At 44.0% G+C, this 18,918-nt stretch overlaps 1 protein-coding gene across 1 annotated transcript in view; it reads left to right on the plus strand.

Annotated features, from left to right (window-relative positions):
- Positions 1 to 18,918, plus strand: part of FRMD1 (FERM domain containing 1) — a 65,651-nt gene that overhangs the window by 37,740 nt on the left and 8,993 nt on the right. Inside the window, exons 4-10 of the mRNA XM_026649718.1 lie at positions 540 to 619; positions 2,682 to 2,758; positions 4,943 to 5,129; positions 7,783 to 7,938; positions 10,741 to 10,806; positions 11,001 to 11,069; positions 11,235 to 11,409. Of these exons, the coding sequence (XP_026505503.1) occupies positions 540 to 619; positions 2,682 to 2,758; positions 4,943 to 5,129; positions 7,783 to 7,938; positions 10,741 to 10,806; positions 11,001 to 11,069; positions 11,235 to 11,409 (810 nt within the window). The remainder of the gene's footprint in view (positions 1 to 539; positions 620 to 2,681; positions 2,759 to 4,942; positions 5,130 to 7,782; positions 7,939 to 10,740; positions 10,807 to 11,000; positions 11,070 to 11,234; positions 11,410 to 18,918) is intronic.

Below are 18,918 nucleotides of genomic sequence, written 5' to 3' on the forward strand. Positions count from 1 at the left end.
GCCGGAGGCCTAGGTCTTCCATGGTTGTCCTCCTGTAATCTGTTCAGCACACTTGGGGACAGGAAGGGGATACTAAGTGTGGATGGTATATAACATACCAGCTCTGGTAAGAAGGGAGGTTGCTGAAAGTTTCCTTTAAGGACAGTATTCCTCTATTAATTTGACGGTAAGGTTAGCTCAACAAGCTGGCATTTCTCCCTTCCATAATGGGTTCACCTCAAGAAGCGAGTATTGGGCTTGATTGTGCAAGATGCTGAGAAACCTCCACTACTGCGCAGCACCTATAGGGTTCAGGCCTATTTATGAGCTTCCTTCCAAGCCCATGTCCCCAGCAGTGTACAGCTGGAGAGCAAAGTCCCATTTCCTACCACCTCCCTTGCTGGTGCCTATCTAGTCCTGCTCTGGGGTTACATTTACTATAATTCACGTGCACTGTTGGAGATAGTTTTCATAGTCTTCCAAGTAATTGTCAGATGGGAATTTCGATTTCTGAAACAGCCTCCGTTTCCTACCAGTACCCCCTTCTCTCTCTCTTTCAGACAATGAATATGTATTTATGGACCTGGAGCAGAAGCTTAGCAAATACTTCTCGAAGGAATGGAAGAAAGAGACGAGCAAAGTATGTCAAATGTGGTTGTATTTCAGAGATTATTAACTTTGTGATGCTATGATTACACCATGAAATAGAGGCCTCAAACTGAAGACTGTGGAGCACTTGCTGGTGGTCTCTGGTGAGCTGGTTGGTCACATGGAACTGAGTCTCGTAATTTCCAGCTGCTAAATTGGATTAAAAGAGGGTAAAATTACATTAAGTACTTTACGCTGCCACATAAGCAACTGCTGTAGCTGCCACCGGGGTGTTGTTCAGCAGGTGCCCATAGAAGGGGATGGGGGTCAGTGAGCCACTCTCTTTTGAGAATAGTTGCTCCATGGAAAGGTTTGAGAACCCCTGCTGTATAAAACAGAGCAGCCTTTGGGTAAAATGACCTTGCACGGCTACTTGTAATAACCTGTGTACCACGGTGCATTTGACTATGAAACACAATGGGGGCTGGAGTTGCGATTCAACAGAGGTGTGTGTGAAAGAACAGCAGTTGTAGGGAGGAAGCATTTTTTTATTAAAAGGAGTCTTGATTTCTCTACGCTAGCTGAAATGTCAAGAAAAATCATGTGAAATGAATAAGGCATGTCTGGCTTGTACCAAACAACTATTCTAAAATAACATTGTCAAGTCTTTTTTTTCTTTTTTTATTAGAAGTTTAAAGATCAAGTCCCATGCCCAGTTGTCACCTTTTTACATCAAAACAAAATCTTAAGAGCTGAAACTAACACGAATGTTTTCATTAAACTACATTGTTAGGCTCCAGACATGTTTGTATACAAGTATTGTCTGTTACACCTCTCTAGGAAGATACTTTGCTCAGCAAGTGAACTTGCGGTTTCTTCCACCTCGAGAGCGATTTCTGATTCTAGCAGTATCCCCCATTTTAAGTACAGGAAATATCTCTCAACACAGTATAGCATCTTCCAAATGAGAATAAGCTTTCAAAATGCGACTAATGGAATTTGCTACTGTGGCACCAGTTAGGGCAACATGCCTGTGTAGGTACTCACGTGGCCCTCATAACCGTAGTAACTGAGCGCGTCACAGTCATTCATGATCTTTATCCTTACAACACCTCTTCTGAGGTCGGAGAGTGTTTTGATTCCCATCTGTAAAATGGGGATTAGACCCAGAGAGGCTAAGTGACTTGCCCAAGGTCACACAGGACATCTGTGGCTGAATATGGAATTGAATCCTGGTCTCCTGAGCCTCCTGGTTCAGTGCTGAGTTGGCTAGCTCCCTCCTCCTTATCCCTTCATTGACAACAAAATGGTATCCTTGCGCACTCTGCAAAATGATTAAGTGTTGTGACTGGATTTTTTTTTTAAATGAATTCCTTGGCGATGGAGTTGTTACTGTTGGTACCATAGGTGTGCTTGACACATTATGTATGTAAGCAGATGGATCTGTGACCCAACATATGCTTGGGTCTGCTTATGTGAGTGAAGTTACATACTGACCAGACCTCAAAATAGACAAAGCAGAGAGGGGAAGGAATGCGAGACTTTAACTCTTAATTTTTATTGAAAAATAGATATTTGGTGCTCAGGGGACTTCCCCTGTAAGGAAGGTCAGTTTGAACAAAAAATCTTGACAGTATTCTTTTAAACATCTGTAGTTGTAGTCTGTGAAATTGACATAGTGTCTCCCTCGAGTTCGTGGCTATATGGTGTGAATAACCAAAGCAAAGGGTTTGCCCTGCCAGCCCAAAGATCAGTAGCAGCCTGGAATGCCTCAGCCTTGATCAGGAAGGGCTGAGCATATTGCAGAGGTAAAAGGTTTAGTCTTTTCCTGAGAGTGGGGCTGGGGGCTGGTGGCATAGGGTATAAGGAAACAGGAGAGCTTGGATGCTTCATTTGTGTCTTGCCATGGCCGAATGTTTCATAGTGTCTCATTGATAAAAGCTCCCAAGACAATTGCTGTACAGCTAAGTGTTGTGAATAAAAAAAAGAAAATGCGGGGAGAGGGTCTGGAGTGGGGAACAATGGGCAAAACACAGAATAGTGGGGAAGATCATGAGCCTCTGGACTCATGGGAAAATTGTCTAATGCTTTCTTTTTCTCCCTTTGCCCTAAAGGGTACAGAGAAGTTCACCCCTCCTTTTGTTGCCTTCTTCAGAGTACAGTACTATGTAGAAAATGGAAGGGCCATAAGGTAAATCTGTCCAGGGTAACAACTTTATTTTTTAATAAAGCTGTATTAGATGGAAAAACAAAAATCTATTTCCTTTGAAGAGCTCTTTCCTTCTCTCTGTGGGTGCTGTAGTCCTAAAGGCATTCTCTGGAGGTCAATAATGTCGTCTGTCAGTACATCCTTTTATCCAAAGGAGTCGACTTCCATCCTGGTAGGATTCAAACTGAGATGCTTTTCAGCTATCCTTTTAAAGCGCCATGCGCCAATAATTTAATGTTGCTGCTTTTTAATTGTTCAGCCTTACAATTGTTTAGATGCTAAAGTTAGAGAAGTTATTACAAAATTAACAGTGAGCACCCTCAAGTTTATTGTTCTGCTATCTACTCTCCATCCTCTCACTCACATGCTTTGATTTAGCTGTTGCTCTTCTTCAGACTCCCCATCCATTTGGCCACAACAACTATATCAGCCTTGTTTTCATATGCTTTCCACAGCCTGAACTTCAGTCTACAATAATTTTTCCCCCTTCTTCCTCCTTGTTCGGAAGGCTTAACTCTTTTTTATTTCTCTCTCTAGATATGGATGTAGGTAATATTTATTAAAATGCAGCCAACAAACCTCTGATTGTACATACAAGATTAAAAAGAAAATCAGACCAACACTGGCAAAATGATCATAGAAATTGTTACTCTGGGATACAGCCTAGTATTTTTCCTTTGGTAATTTATTTTTTGTATTTACTGTATCTGAGCCATGCGCATGCTGGCTAATTTGGAAGTGGACAAAAGGAATGACTTGTGAGTTATAGAATTTTGCATTTGAGTGGGTTCCATTCATGTGGAATATAGGATGCACACAACTACCCTTCCCTCCCCAGGCAGAACAAAGGATGATTCAGTTAAAAATGAACAACTGACAGAATGTTTTTGCATCAGCACTGCTGGTGTGGTTCTGGCCTCAGGGCAAACCAAGAGCTGGAAGCATTCAGGTGGATTAATGTCAGCATAATCTTTGCTCCATTTAGGCATTTTGCTGTCCTCATCTGAGTAAGGCTTTTTTATTTTCCTCTTTGGACTGAGGGGAGAAAGTTTCCCTTTGAAAGTTTCTCTCTGAGAAGAGGAAGTTTTTCTTACTGCTAAAAGGAGACTTCCCAGTATTGTTCATCTTCCTCTGGGTATGTCTACACTGTAATTAAAAACCTACCACTGGGACATGCCAGCTGACTCTGGCTCGCAGGCTTTGGGCTAAGGGACTGTTTAATTGTGGTCTAGACAGTCAGACTCAGGCGGGAGCCTGGGCTTTGGAACCCTGCAAGGTGGGAGGGTCCCAGAGTTCAGGCTGCAGCCCAAACCCAAGAACATCATCTACACCGCAAGTCAGCTGGCACAGGCCAGCTGCAGGTTTTTAATTGCAGTGTAGATGTACCCTTTGTACCTCTCCATTGGCATCACAAGCTTCTTTCCTCTGCAGTAGTAGTAAAGCAGAGAGAGGTGCGCACAGGCACATCCATGCAATCATGGGGCTTCTTTAAAACACACACACTGAATCAGAGTCCTAGAAGGGAAGTCTTGGTTCTGTGACCATCTATCCATCTATTTATCATATGCTCACCTTTCCCTAATAATATCCCCATTTAGTGCTCCTGCAAGACAACAAAAGCAAATCCAAGGTTCCTGCCATTATTATCTACCTCCCAGGTAATTCACTGATATAGTAAAGCACTTTGAGAGCCTCAGCTGGAAGGTGCAATACAAAAGCAGTGCCAGTTCTAGAGAGGAAGGATGAACTTTTGGTTGAGACACTGGACTGGGACTCAGGAGATCTGAGATCCTTTCCTGGCTCTGCCACAACTTCCCATGTGACTCTTGGCACTTAATCACTCTGTGCCCTAGTTCCACTTCTCCCCAAAAATGTGATAAGAGTTCCTTTCTTCAACCTTTGTCTATTTGGATTGTTTAGACTGTAAACATTTGAGGACAGACTATTCCCTACTGTGCCTAGTGCAGTGGGGCCCTGGTCTTGACTGGGGCTGTAGATGCTACTATAATACAGAGAGTAAATGACTATTTAAAAATGCAGTTTATACACATCAGTGATTCCATACACATGTCCATTCTCGACAGTGAAGCTGCATGTGACTGGCCTTACCTGAATGTGATCTCTCTTTGCTCTGGCTTAAATACAGCTTCTCTCTGTATTCTGCAGTGACATGGCAGCGCGGCACCTGTACTACTGCCATCTCAAGGAGCAGGTGTTGAGGTCTCGGTGCCTCCACAAAGAAGAAATCTACTTCCTGCTGGCTGCGTATGGTTTACAGGCTGACTTGGGCAACTATATGGAGAATGTCCATGTTGGGAAATATTTTGAACCTCAAGCCTATTTCCCACAGTGGGTAAGTTTCCCCCCCCCCCCCATGAGAATGAGGCAGAATCGTCTGCAGTTGCAGCAGGGACTCCCCAGGCTCTGTGGCTGTATGTGGGATGAATCCAACAGGGCTTTTTCTCCACTGAGGTCTATGTGCTTCCCAGTCTGAATCCAACCGTTAAATGGCAAATATTTTCAGAAATAAATTGCATTGAAATGCATTTGCTTTTGCATCCTAAGATTCTCTGGAAAACCTCAAGGGGCTGAAGAAGAGTAAAACTATCTTCAATACCTTGGCCCCATCATATTTACTTGTGGGGTGGACTGAGCTCGGTGCGGGGTGGCAGTACGTGAGGGGCAACACCAGTTGGTCAAAACAGAGAGAAAAGGACTTCTCACTCTGACTAGACTCAGCTGAGAATTTCATTGTGATCCCTCTGTGTATGGTCTCTTGGCCACTAATTGGTCTTGAGTTACTTGTCTCATTGTCCAGTGCTTCTAGTATGTACTTTAAAGATTTCAGTTTCCATGCTCCATTTTTACAGATTTTGGGGTGTTTGGGGACAGTTTGGTGGTTTTTCACCTCCCTTCCCCCCCCCCCCCCCAAAAAAAAGTCTTAATAGGTTAATTTGAATTGTGACTATCATTTTGAGCGGAAATGGTTTGCCTTTTTTAAACCTGTTATGGTGACTAACTCTGCCTGAGGGCAATGACTGAACCAGTCACTTGTCTTCTGGCCATTCAGTTCCTTTGGAAGGAGCGCACAAACATGCAACGTGCAGAATGCTTCCTGCACTGTTTCCTACTCTGCTGTTACGCACGGATGCAAAGTGAACCACCACAGTCAGTGAGAATGCAAGTAAATGACAGGGAGGGAGAGGATGATGCTCTGGACTGGGAGTCAAGAAGTCAGGGTTCTACTGGCTCTGCCTCCAACCTGCTGTGTGTATCCTTGGGCACATCTCCTTACCTCTCTGCCTCTGATTCCCCTCCAACCCCAGCTGTTTCCAAGCGTCGGGCGGGGGAAGGGTTCAATGCAGAAGAAACGAATGGCGTCAAGAGGCAGGTGTGGTGGAGGCAGGGCAAGTCTGGACTTTTATACTCCTGAGCCCCAAGCTACTTCTCCTCCCACTGTGCACAAATACTCCCTTTTCCCTGGCAGAATTCTCCTCGCTGGACTCTCTTCCCCACCCTGGAAATTGCAGTTCCCAGATGACATACACCTGGCATTACGTAGTTTCCAAAGGGTTTAAGAAGGTGGGTCTGACAGGGACTGTTCTAGGGCAGCTATCAATCTTTTTAATCTTGCAAACATTGCAAAGGCCAAGGCTGAGCACAGCCCAGCTGCATTGAGCCACAGGCCCAAGCGAGCGTGTAGATGATTTATTATTACAAATAGCAAAATCTGGCATCCAGGGGGATGCTTCTCTCCCTGTCCCCAGGGTACAGCAGGGAGACACTGCATGATCTACTTCTTTAACAGCATCTCGTTCAGATTGGTGGCCGAAGGCTACTGCAACCCAAATAATGAATATAAAGGGTGGAGCTGCAGGCTAGCAAGTGGGAAATCTGGCTTTGAACTCTGGACTTGGCTCCCAACTATAGCCTTGTGATGCTGTACAGCTGCTGGCTGATAAGATCAAGAGTGACATTGACAGAGCTCAGCCTTCTTGGTAGGAGGATGATTATAGTCACATGAGGTCTGTGCACAGGGAAAAACAGGGAGTTTGTATAAGAAGGCAAAAGAAGAGCTTAATAGAACTATGAAAAAGGCTCTGTTTGGTCACTGTCCATATCCCTGCTTGGGCAATTTGCTCCCTATTGGTTATTCTCAAGTGCTTTGCACAGTCTAGTTTTAAATGTCGTGTGTAATGGGGCTCTTTGAAAAAGCAAGTTTAGCATAAATTTCTTCCTATCTCTGTTGCAACTGTTCCCAACCCAGCCTTTCCTATGTGGGGGAAGGCTTTAACATTACCCTAGAATACTGCATTATTCTACAGTAACACATGGCTGAGTGATCTGAGCACAAGACCGGGAGCCAGGAACTCCTGAGCTGTAAACTCTAGCACTCATTGGCCCTGGAAACATCACTGAACTTTGGTGTGAATTTTCCCATCTGTAAAATGGGAGGCTAGTAATACTTGCCTACCTCCATAGAGGCAATGAGAGGTGTATTTAGTTATTGTTGATAAAGCACTGTGAAGATGAACACTGCTAAATAAGCACCAGGTGTAATTATTATTGATGCATATACTAGCATTTCTGCAGTGTTTTGGGCCGTGGCTGAAGAATACTCCAGTATTTTAGGTAGTATTAGATAGCTGCCTGTAAGTGTTTAGCAAAACTGAAACCTGAGAAGAATTGCCAGGACTAGAGAATACAAATATTAAATAACAAATACTATTGTCTTATTGTGCTCAGGTGTTGCATGTTCTGATTTTGCCACATAGTTAAGGGGGGACCTATTCAGAGACCTTATTCTCTAATATCTTTTGGGCAAATTTAAATGCTGGCTCTTCAAGGAGAGAGAGTTCAGTGAACTTACATTGCCTGGTGTGGTGTTCAGGTTAACTGGGAAAGAGCTTCCGTTTCCACTCCTGTTTGGTCCTTGCTGTTGACGCAGCTGCCTCCTGTTGGGATCGTTGAAAAGCTGCTGACCATGTCTCTTTCCTTTGTGGCAGATAATTGCAAAGAGGGGGAGTGACTATATCTTGAAGCATGCTCCAGAGATGCACCAAGAACAGCAAGGTCTGACCGCTAAAGATGCAATCCTGAAGTTCATTAAGGAGTCCTGTTTGCTGGAAGATGTACCTGTCCATTATTACAGATTACAGAAGGTTAAACAAACAACTGCTTATTTCATCCTTTTGTCAAAGATGAATGTGCTGCTCGGTTTCTTTTCACTTTATAAATGTTGTGCCTCTAATGTTAAAAGCAGAGGCTTTGCCACATGTGGGAGTGAATCCATTTGTATCTGGGGAGGTTCCACTGATGTGCACAAATACCGTTCCATGGCAGACTCATTTGGTAGAGAGAGGAAACACCTTTTAAGTTCCCAGCCTTTGATTCACAGCCCCACAAGTAGGTCAGCCTCCCTTCTCTAAGAGTAGTTTGGAGTCTGCTCCCATTCCATTCCACACTGCTCTGTGTGATGCCACAGCAACTGCTGCAGAGTATTTTTGGGTGCATCTGAGGACTGGCTGAATGTGGAGTCGTGGGAGGGGAAAACACTGGGAAGCCATATGTTGTCAGATGAGGGAGATTGATTGGTGGGGGGAGAGGATTGTTGAAAGGATAATCAAAGGGGTCTGTCCTATGGCATTCAAGTGCTGTGAAAAAGTGAAAGAGATTATTTGTATTATCATAGCACTGAGAGACCACAGTCATGGCCCGGGACCCCTTTATGCCAGGGGCTTTGCAAACACAGGACAAAAAGACAGTCCCTGCCCCCAAAGAGCCCCCAAGTCTAGCGCTGAGTGTGCCCAAATAGCAATTTTTGTACCTCTTTGTTCTTGGTGTGCGTATTTTTCAGTTTTGGTTTTTTTAGTTAGTTATTTTATTTCCTTTTTGCCACCTACTCCCTCCCCTCCAGTCTCCCCAATTGCTGTTTGCTCCCAGGCAGATGATGTTACAGGATGGGGAGGTGAGGAGGTGCCTCTTGCATTTTGACTTGATAAGTGACCTACTGTAGGCAATGGAAGGGCAATATCCAGAGTCAAAGAGCACATATGCACCCCTGGGTGAGTTTCCTTTCCCACTTAGGCGAGCCAGGTCCTAGGAGATGCACAGGGCTTTTCCTGAACGCACGCGGTCCACTTTTCCAGAGCTTACTGAATAATTTGAAGGCTTCCTGATCCAGTCTCTTTCTGTGCTGGTCACATTCAAGCAAGGTTATGTCCAGGAGACACCAAAAGCTTGAGGCCTGTTTCGTTCCATTAAATCTCTGAGATGCTCCACTTACGGGGAAAACATCAAGAAGAAAGTTTCAGGTTCTCTACAGGAAATACGTTCCAGTTTGGGCTCAGATTCTAATGATGTTGATTTAACCTCTCATAAGCCACATCCATTCCCTCATCTTCTCCCTGCTTTGACTCTAATGCCATTAATGATCGTCATAAGATAGTCTGGCTTGCACTTGAAGGCTATAAGAAACGCACTGGCAGGATGTGATACAATTTATGTCCCGAGGCATGACGGGTGTGAAATCGGTTGTCCTTAATACCTGAATTCCTGTCTGTCTTGAATTGTAGCATATGTTAACTGTTACATACATTGCTATGGCCACAACACGTCCTTCCCGCTGCCACCTCCACCAGAGAGGCAAGAATACTGGCGTGAGCAAGTTTATCTATCCATTCATCGTTGGATTATGAAGCACCAGCCCATTTGGACAGTATGTCAGAGGAGCTAGCTGCTGGTGACTTGTGTGGCAGTGCATTGTGCCAACTCATGGGAGATCTGAGCTTAAGAGCAGTCTCACATCTTCTGGTCTCTGGGCTGGCGAGGCTCACATCTGTTTCCTACCCTGTTTCCCCTCTCCAGGCCAGTTAATGAATTAGATAAAGCTGACACCTTTCAAACTATTTTTAATTAGACTTCCACCTTCTGCCTCCCTCTCTTTTACCACCCCCATCCCCAGCAGAAGGAAAGTTAAGTATAGTTGCATGAGGCCTGTATCTTAACCAGTGCAGGATGGGAATAGTGGAAGGTTTAATGTTAAGGTCTGAGCTCTATATCATTGTTTGGAGTTATTCTGTTTGTTAGTTCCCAAGAAATTCCAACCCCTCCTCTGATAGGGGAGGTGCGTGTGACTCTGTATCACTGGCATGTCCTAGGAGATATTTGTTGCTTAAGGAAATAAAAAGAATCCAGAACATGTTTACACGAACTAATCTCAAATAGAATAGAACTGTCAATGATACAGCACATGTGTCCATCAAGGTGCAGCACAGGTACAATAGGATAATGATCCTAATAATCCTTTAAAAGCCTTAAGTATAAAAGGCTACAGTATATACTGAGGTCAGAGAGAAAATGCTAAAAAGCTTGACCCAAAGCTGCATTAACCAACATCAAGTCATTCCACCTATGGGGCTTTATTAACCCCTGCTGCTGGACTGCACCTCCAGGTTCCAGCAGGGCCACTAGTGGGAACATTTCTGCCCTGGCAAGGAAGTGGGACAAGCGGACCTAATAATAGTTTTTCAGTCTCTACTTCTGTGCTGGGCAGGTGGGGGTGTTCCTGGGGATAGCAGTGGAAGCAGATTGAAGTAAGGGGTGATCGGCTATGAATAACCACTTTGTTAAATAAATGACATTGCTCTAAATTCAGTAAAGCCATTGGATTCCACTTCAATGACTGCAGGTTGTCTTAGGTGTTCAGTATGTGGTGGAAACTCTCAAGACCCCAGCATGAGAAGAACTACACAAGTGAGATATTTAATTCAGTGTTTTTCAGTGAGGAAATGGACGCACAAAAATAACCCAGCCAAACGGGGGGAGGGGGAGATATGAAATTCTAATAACTTGTGCTGAATTGGGATAACCTTGCTGTGGCTCTGTTCCAGTACCTATCAGTCAGTGTGGGTCTCTGTGTGTATGGGCTACCTTTTTGACCTCAGACCTTTATGTTCTTGTAGGATAAGAAGGAAGATCGCCCAACAGTTGTCCTGGGCCTCACCCTTAAAGGAATTCACATCTATCAGGTAACCGAATGAAATGAAAGCTATTGATGTACCATTAACTCCATCTAGCCCTCAGCACTCCCTTCTCCCTGTCTCCTTTATGTTTGCCAGACTGTGTATTTCACATTCTTGATTGCGTGTGAATTCCTTGCACATCTCCCCCTCCTCCTTATATCTGCCAGCCCTTGTGTCATCGTGTGTTTGCTATGTTGCAGGAGGTGAACCATGTCAGCCAGCTGCTCTATGACTTCCCCTGGTCACACATTGGGAAACTCGCGTTTCTGGTGAGTGTAGCGGAATACGGCAGCCTGCAACCTGGCAAAGCAGTTGGCTTGCCTGCATTTCCTGCCAAGCTTTACTAGTGTAAATAAAAATGTATTGATCTTTTGCCACTGACTGAAAACATCCCTCTCCTCACTTTTCTGGGATTCCTCCTTCTGTTTGTCTAGGGGAAAAAATTTGAGATCCAGCCAGATGGTTTGCCCTCTGCCCGGAAGCTGGTGTACTACACGGGTTGCCCTTTCCGGTCACGACACTTGCTGCAGCTCCTGAGCAACAGCCACCGACTCTTTCTGAACATCCAGCCGGTGCTGAAGCATATCCGAAAGCTGGAGGAGGCAGAAGGTACGTGATGGGGAGCAGACTTCATAGTGGCTTCTTATTATTTGATAGCCTTTCTGTCATGAAAGTGAAGATGGTGAGAGGAAGGAGAGGGATCAGGTTTGTTCCCATTGGTTAGCATGAAATGGTTACGACTCCCACTGCTTGACTTGGGTTTTCTCTCACTAGAGACTGTGTTCAGGAAACAAAGGGAGATTTCCTCCTTTCCTGATGTGAGTGGTGATTCTCGCTCATTGTCCGCTCAATCTTATTTTGACCTTTTAATAAGTTCTGAAAAAGATAGGATCTGCAGTTACTCAAGGTATGCTACAAATCATGGTCACTCTGCTGTATTAAAGGTACCATTTTATGAAGGGTTGCTAAATAGTTAATCAATTGCTATAGATTGATCGAGTCCAGCCATTCAGGAGGTTACTTCATAACCATCTGGAACACATTGCTTATGTTTGTAACATGGGCATAACATCTAATAATTTATCTTTAAACATACCCTGAATATATAAATTGATTAAAATGATACGAGCTGTCAATCCTGTGGCTTCAGGGTTTAAGATGATTCCCAGAAGGGGTCAGGAAGCAACTTCTTCTTGTGGTATAGTATTGCCCACTTGAGTTAATTATGGGGAATTCACATCTGTCTCTGAACCAGTGAGCATTGGCTATCCTGAGTCTGGATACAAGGCAAGATGACCCATTGGCCACTTCTAGTACGGTCCTTCTCTGTGTTGTTGTTCTGTTTTTTGTGTTAACTGTTAATCCCAATAACAGTGTGTAAAGAAGGTTACTGAGGAATATGGGTTCCAATCAATGGCATGTGATCGTCATCTGCTAAAGAATGCTGTTAGAACATTAACACAATGCATTTGGGCAGGGTATTCGACCCATTATGGAGGTTTTGCACCTTCCTCTGAGGCATCTGGTGCTGGCCATTGTACCAGACAGGATATTGGGCGAGATGGACCATTGGTCTCAACCCAGTCTGGCAAATCTTATAATATTTGTGAAAACAAAATGCAGCAGGTTTGGAAATACATACATGTCAGGAGTCAAAGTGGGCTCTACTTGTGACCTGCTTGACACACACACTGTTCTGATAGTTCTTTCCCATTCCCTTGTGGCTTATTTAGGACTCAATCCTGTGAGGTGCTGAGCACCAACTCCCATTGACTTTAATGGGAGTTCAGTGCATAACTAAAAATTCTGTTTCTTTTACAGATTTCAAGTCCTATCCACACAAGAAAATTGACCCATTGCTGACAATGACTGTGAGCAGTAAGTTTCCCCAGGACTAGTGTTTTGAAAATAGCTTTATCCCATCTCCTGTACTAGCATTTAAACATCTTTGAACACCAATACAGGAGGACCCCTGCTGACAACTGTTTTCAGTGATGGGTCAATTTCCTGGTGCAGATGGGCTCAATCTTGCCACCGCTGAAGTAATTGGGAGTTTTGCCTTTTAATAGCATGGGAGCAGGATCAGTCCCTAAGCTACTAAGTGCTCAGACATATAGAACCCCCTTTCTCGGCCTGCCACGCAAGCTACCTTGCTCCTCCAAATACTTCACACGTTGTCTTCATTTAGTGAGAAGTTTTTCAGCTCCACAGAATACTTATAATTTGGTTTTTGTTTTTCATTTTAAGAATGGTCATTGCAGGTTGCCTAGATAACATAACTCTCAACCAAAATGTGTCTGTTTTACTCCACACCTGGGGTGAAACTCTCCCTGTCTGGCTGCTCTAATTCACCAGATCTTAGCTAAGATGCAAATTATGCATCGCAGAAATAATAGTGTTAATAGCCAGCTGGGTGTCCCCTACTCATCAGAATACACAGTATATAAAAACGTGATACTATTTTTGCTTCTGTTGGTTTTTAATACCTAATGTATGATTCTGCCTCCCCGCCTCATGTTCTTGGTGCTCTGCTGATTTACAATCATTTGGATTAATATTTGCTGTCTGTAAATAAGTTCAAATGTCCATTAAATGGGGACAATGATACTAACACACCCTTACAAACCGAGGTGCTATGTAAGTGCTAAGTGTTATGCATTTAAAATTAATTCTGAATGATTGAACACATGGCTGACTGGAGGGGATGACACTTCAGAATGTTAAACATGCAGTCACTGTTATACAACTTAACTTTTTTTATCTAAAAAACAATCCTCAACTTAACTTTGCAAGCCCTCTGTCAGTGGAGCCAAAAAATCTAAATCAAAGTTAATAGCCAGGACTTTCAAAAGGACTAGTGATTTTTTTTTTTTTTTTTTTTTTTTTTTTTTTGGATGCCCAACTTGACACATTACAGGGGCATGATTTTCAGAGTGGGGAATGCTCTCCACGTTCTGAAAATCAGTTACCTTCAAGGTTACTTAAGTTGAGCACCCAAAATTCCTGGTCACTTTTTTGAACAATATTAGCCAGCATTTGTGCATCTTCATTAGTTCCTTCTCCCAGCAAAGCCTGATAGATCCTTTAAGTTCCTAGCTGTTCCTGATGTCATGAGCAGCACCCCTCTCCGTGTTCAAAAAGAGCTGTAGTGGCTCAAAGTCCAGTATTTCTGCTTCAGTGGACTTAGCCACTAAAGTTCCTCTCAAATGTGGAAACCAGGATTGTTTGAAGGAGTGGGAGGTCTGTTACACCTCACTGTTGAGAAGCAGACTGAATGGCATTGGAGTAGGATGACAAGAGTTTCTAAGGAGACAGATTGGATCTGAGGTGGGACAGGGACTTTTCTTCAAGTTCTTCCTTTTTTATGTTGGTTTGAGAAGGAAAGGTGAGGAGTGTGTGGAAGAGTGGCAGGGAACAGCTTGTATGGAAAAGAACACTCCTTCCTGATTTCCCTTTCTATTTCAGTTTGGTACCTAACACAGTAGCCATGGCAATAATTTCAGTTGCCTAAGGTTAACAGTATGTACAGCCACAGCATAATGACTCCATCAGCCAGCTAGGCTTGTATTTTAAAATATTACTGATCTCCTCCTCCTCCTCCTCCTGTAAATCCAGTATTGAAAAGTGATTCTGGGAAAAATCCACAGAATCCATTTGGCTTGGGATGGAGGGCACTTTGTGAATGCTCATGATCCCCATTATTTATCTTGGCAGTTGAACTCCCTAAAACAAACTAGTGAGCATGAGGGTATAAAAATGGGGGTGGTGGTGTGGTGAGGAGGGTACAGTCACCTGCTTTTAGTCCTTAGGAAATCTGTGTGATATCCAGAGCTCTAGGCATTAGACAGAGCTCAAGGTAATGTGGAGAAGACTGAGGTCATGTCACTTAATGATAGGTGGAGCAGGGACATCCTGCATTCCTTGCAAAGAAGACTGAAGTCCTTAAGAATCCGGATGTTAAATTACACCCAAAAATAAACTAAATCAATTCATTGTATAGGATAGCCCCCTTCTCTTCCCACTTCCTAAAGGTCGTTAATAAGGACTTCAGTAGGTTGTGTTCACTTCTGTTGCCCACCGGTAAAAGATGGGATGTGGCGAGCAACCCAGGCACCAACCTGGTGGTCTGGTTCAGGTTCACTTTTTCCTCCTTGTTCCTTTTTCTGCTACAGCCTTACCCTCTTACTCTTGAGTTTGCTTTCCTCTTCCTTCCACTAAGCTCAGTTACACAATGGGTGCAGTTAAATACAGCACTAATCACTAGTGACAGGTTTGAGGTGACCGGCATGCCTGAAGGGTGTGGGGGTGTGCAGAAGAATGAGAGAGATGGGGCGGGGTGTAAACCAGCAAAAGGAATGTAATGGTAGCTTACATATGTGTGAGTGCATAAAGGGCTCAGCAGTGACTCACTGAAGAGACTGTCTAAAGCAGGGGTCAGCAACGTTTCAGAAGTGACAGGTTTCAGAGTAGCAGGACAGTCTCTATGCAAAACAATAAATGGACACAAATCTGACATCAGGAATCACAACATTCAAAAACCAGTGGGAGAACACTTCAGCCTCTCTAACCACACAGTGACAGACTTGAAGGTGGCAATTTTGCAACAAAAAAACTTGGAAAAACAGACTCCAAAGAGAGACTGCTGAACTTGAATTAATATGCAAATTAGATACAATTAACTTGGGTCTAAACAGAGACTGGGAATGGTTGGGTCATTACACTAATTGAATCTATTTCCCATGTTAAGTATCCTCACACCTTCTATGGGTCATCTCGATTATCACTTCAAAGGTTTTTTTTTCTCCTGCTGATGATAGCTCTTCTTAATTGATTGGCCTCTTACAGTTGGTATGGCTACTTTCACCTTTTCATGTTCTCTGTATGTATAAATATCTTCTTTCTGTGTGTTCCATTCTATGCATCCGAAGAAGTGGGCTGTAGCCCACGAAAGCTTATGCTCAAATAAATGTGTTAGTCTCTAAGGTGCCACAAGTACTCCTGTTCTTTCAGAAGAGGTGTGCCGAGTCTTCATTTATTCACTCTAATTTACGGTTTTGTGTGCCAGTAATACATTTTAATGTTTTTAGAACTTTCTATAAATCTATAATATATAACTAAACTATTGTATGTAAAGTAAATAAGGTTTTTAAAATGTTTAAGAAGCTTCATTTAAAATTAAATTAAAATGCAGAGCCCCCCGGACTGGTGGCCAGGACCCGGGCAGTGTGAGTGCCACTGAAAATCAGCTCGCGTGCTGCCTTTGGCACGTGTGCCATAGATTGCCTACCCCTGGTCTAAAGAAACCTAAAGCTCTGTGGTGTATTGTCCCCATCCTCCTCCCACCCCAACCTCTCAGACTTCACAAGTCCTTGGAGGAAGGTGGACTACAGCTGGCTTTAGCATTCACTGAGCCCCAATCTGGGGTTGGTGAAAATGGGCCATATGCTGCCTCCCTTTCCCATCCCACTGCCAGGTAGGTAAGTTGTTTCACTGTCTGATCTTGCTTCCAGGAGTGGGGGAAGGGGGAAGATAAAGCGATTATGCTGGCCCAGGAAATGAAATCTGCACGGGGACTCCAAAAGCCAGTAAGTTGAGCCGTCCCCATCAGTGCTTGGCCCAAGTTCCCAGCTGCACCCAATATCCACTGTCACTTAAACACTCTGTGCCCCCATTTCCCACCTGTAAAACAGGGAGGATTGCACTTCATATGTCAATGTTGTGAGGATGTTTATCTGAAGTGTGCAGATACTAGGGTGATGGGGGGGCTATATAAGTACAATAGGTAGAGGAATAGGAGGCACAGAGAAAGATGGTTGAGACTCCTTGGCTTGGGACTGATTGCGTACTGGCTCTGTCATAGTTTACAGCAGCCCTGAGGCTGCACTAAAATGTGCCTGCTGACTGTTGCCTCCAGAATAGGTGGAGCACAGTGTGAGTCCCTTGCTGTCCCCTGCCTCCTGCATGAGGGAGTCTTGCCTAGGCCTAGCTGGGTGTCCACTCTCTAACATCACCACTCTTGCAGGCACTGTGACAGTCTGGTCGGGGGGCAGTCCAGATCAGTCGGGTTGTCACCATTTGCCCTGCAGCTCGGTGCCTTTCAGTGCCTTGCTACTGTAGCAGCCAGCCTGGGATACTCACAGTCAGCAAGTAGCATACATGTCTCACGCAGCCCTGATCCGGCAGCTCTGACCCCAGCCTTGGTTACAGCCAGCAAGGTGACTCCCAACTCACTCCCAGCCCCAAACCCTGTGCTTTGTAATGTCCAGCCTTCTCCTGGACAGTTCAGAGAAATAATAAAAATTTGTTCTTGTAGAGACACAGAAGTATATCACAATTTATTGACTTAACTGGGATAAACACACCCTTTCATTTAAACACTGCACTGAGTTGGTTTATAGTAAATATAAAAGAAATTTATTAACAAGAGGACATAGGTTAAGAGATACCAAGTAAAAGCAAGAAAGTTAAAAAGGGTCACAAGCAAATAAAATTGAAAAACACACATCTAAAAGTCTAAAACTTAACTTAGCAAGGTACAAGTTTTGTTCAAGATATTTTTTTCTCCCCTGTATTTATTTCCCAGAGACTTCAACCACCCTTAGTTGAAGGTCCCATCTTTCTCCGCTCACGAGTTCTGTTCCCTTGTCTCTGTCTTGTGATGGATGCCAAAGATTGCTTCTCTCCTTACTTACATCTTCCAAAGTTCAATGAACTTGTTTCAAGAGGCAGGATGACCTCATGCTGTTTTTTTTGTTTTGTTTTCTTCTTGTGGGCTTCCTATCCCCCTGCTGACTTCTCTGTAAATGGAGCTCCCATTGTTTCTGGTCACACCATGCTTAATTTATGAAGGAGACAGGTAAATAACTGCCTTCTCTCCTGTCTGGAAGGGAACCTGTTTCTCCCTATTTGTTTTAAAATCTGGGGCCACAATATCATTAAGAAACCACATTTACCCATATAGTATTGTTACTGGTGAACAATAATGTTGTGCAATGTATGCAGGGCCGGCTCCAGGGTTTTGGCCGCCCCAAGCAGCCAAACAAAAACAAAAACAAAAAGCCGCGATCGTGATCTGCGGCGGCAATTTGGCGGGAGGTCCTTCGCTCCGAGAAGGAGTGAGGGACCGTCAGCCGAATTGCTGCCGAACAGCTGGACGTGCCGCCCCTCTCTGAAGTGGCCGCCCCAAGCACCTGCTTGGTAAGCTGGTGCCTGGAGCCGGCCCTGAATGTATGTATGTCCTTAACTTCCAGAAAAGACCTCACTCAATACACTTTTATAATACAATAATATTGTATGCAGTCGGTTGATTCAATTGCTTCTCGTTTGAGGTTCAGCCCCCTGTCTTTATAAATAGTAAACCTTTGAAATGGACTCTTTGGAAAGTAAAACCCAGACCTAGCCCCTCTCTCCTGCTGGGTGCTCCCTTCTCCCTCAATTGTTAGAGAGAGGTTTGCCTCACCCCTCCCCTCCCTTGTTAGCTTAACAGGTCTGTTTACACAATATGTGAGCACATTCTCCTTCTTTCACAGTACTTTGGAAGCAACTCCCAGGTGGGGAAAAACAGTTCCTTTATCTAAGACAGACCTGTTTACCAACCGCCTGGTATACCTGGTTTAAACACTCTTTAGTAATCATTCCAGCATATGTCCTAACACTTAATATACGTTGCACACATGCATCATGGAAGAATATTAATGATCAGTGAGTTAATCGTTCTCAAATGATACCTCACCCAGCTTATTTTGTACAAAGCTTATTACAATAGTGTATAGGATGTGAGTACAGGGGTGCTTGGTGTCACAGCTACTCAAGCCTTCTTCTCTGGGCTATGCCAGCTCACTTTGCCTTGCAAGTTAACAATAGATGCACCCCAGTCCCCGAGCCCCTTTGAAGCGTTCCCCTTTGATACCCAGCCCCCGACACTGCTGAAAGGATAGAGATTTTTTTCTAGAAACAAGAGTGTGAGGAAAACAAATGATAACTTGCAATACAAAACAAAATCGTAAAATGTGAACGTGGGTCTGCACTTAATAGTTACCTTTCTTATCTAATAAAGTAGGTTTTCCTCCCCCAAAGTTTCAGTCTGTTGCTGAGCTGTCTGGCTTCACAGGAATCAGG

Source organism: Terrapene carolina, unplaced genomic scaffold, assembly GCF_002925995.2.
Source record: "Terrapene carolina triunguis isolate 2854851 unplaced genomic scaffold, T_m_triunguis-2.0 Scaffold85, whole genome shotgun sequence".
Taxonomy (NCBI): Eukaryota; Metazoa; Chordata; order Testudines; family Emydidae; genus Terrapene; species Terrapene triunguis.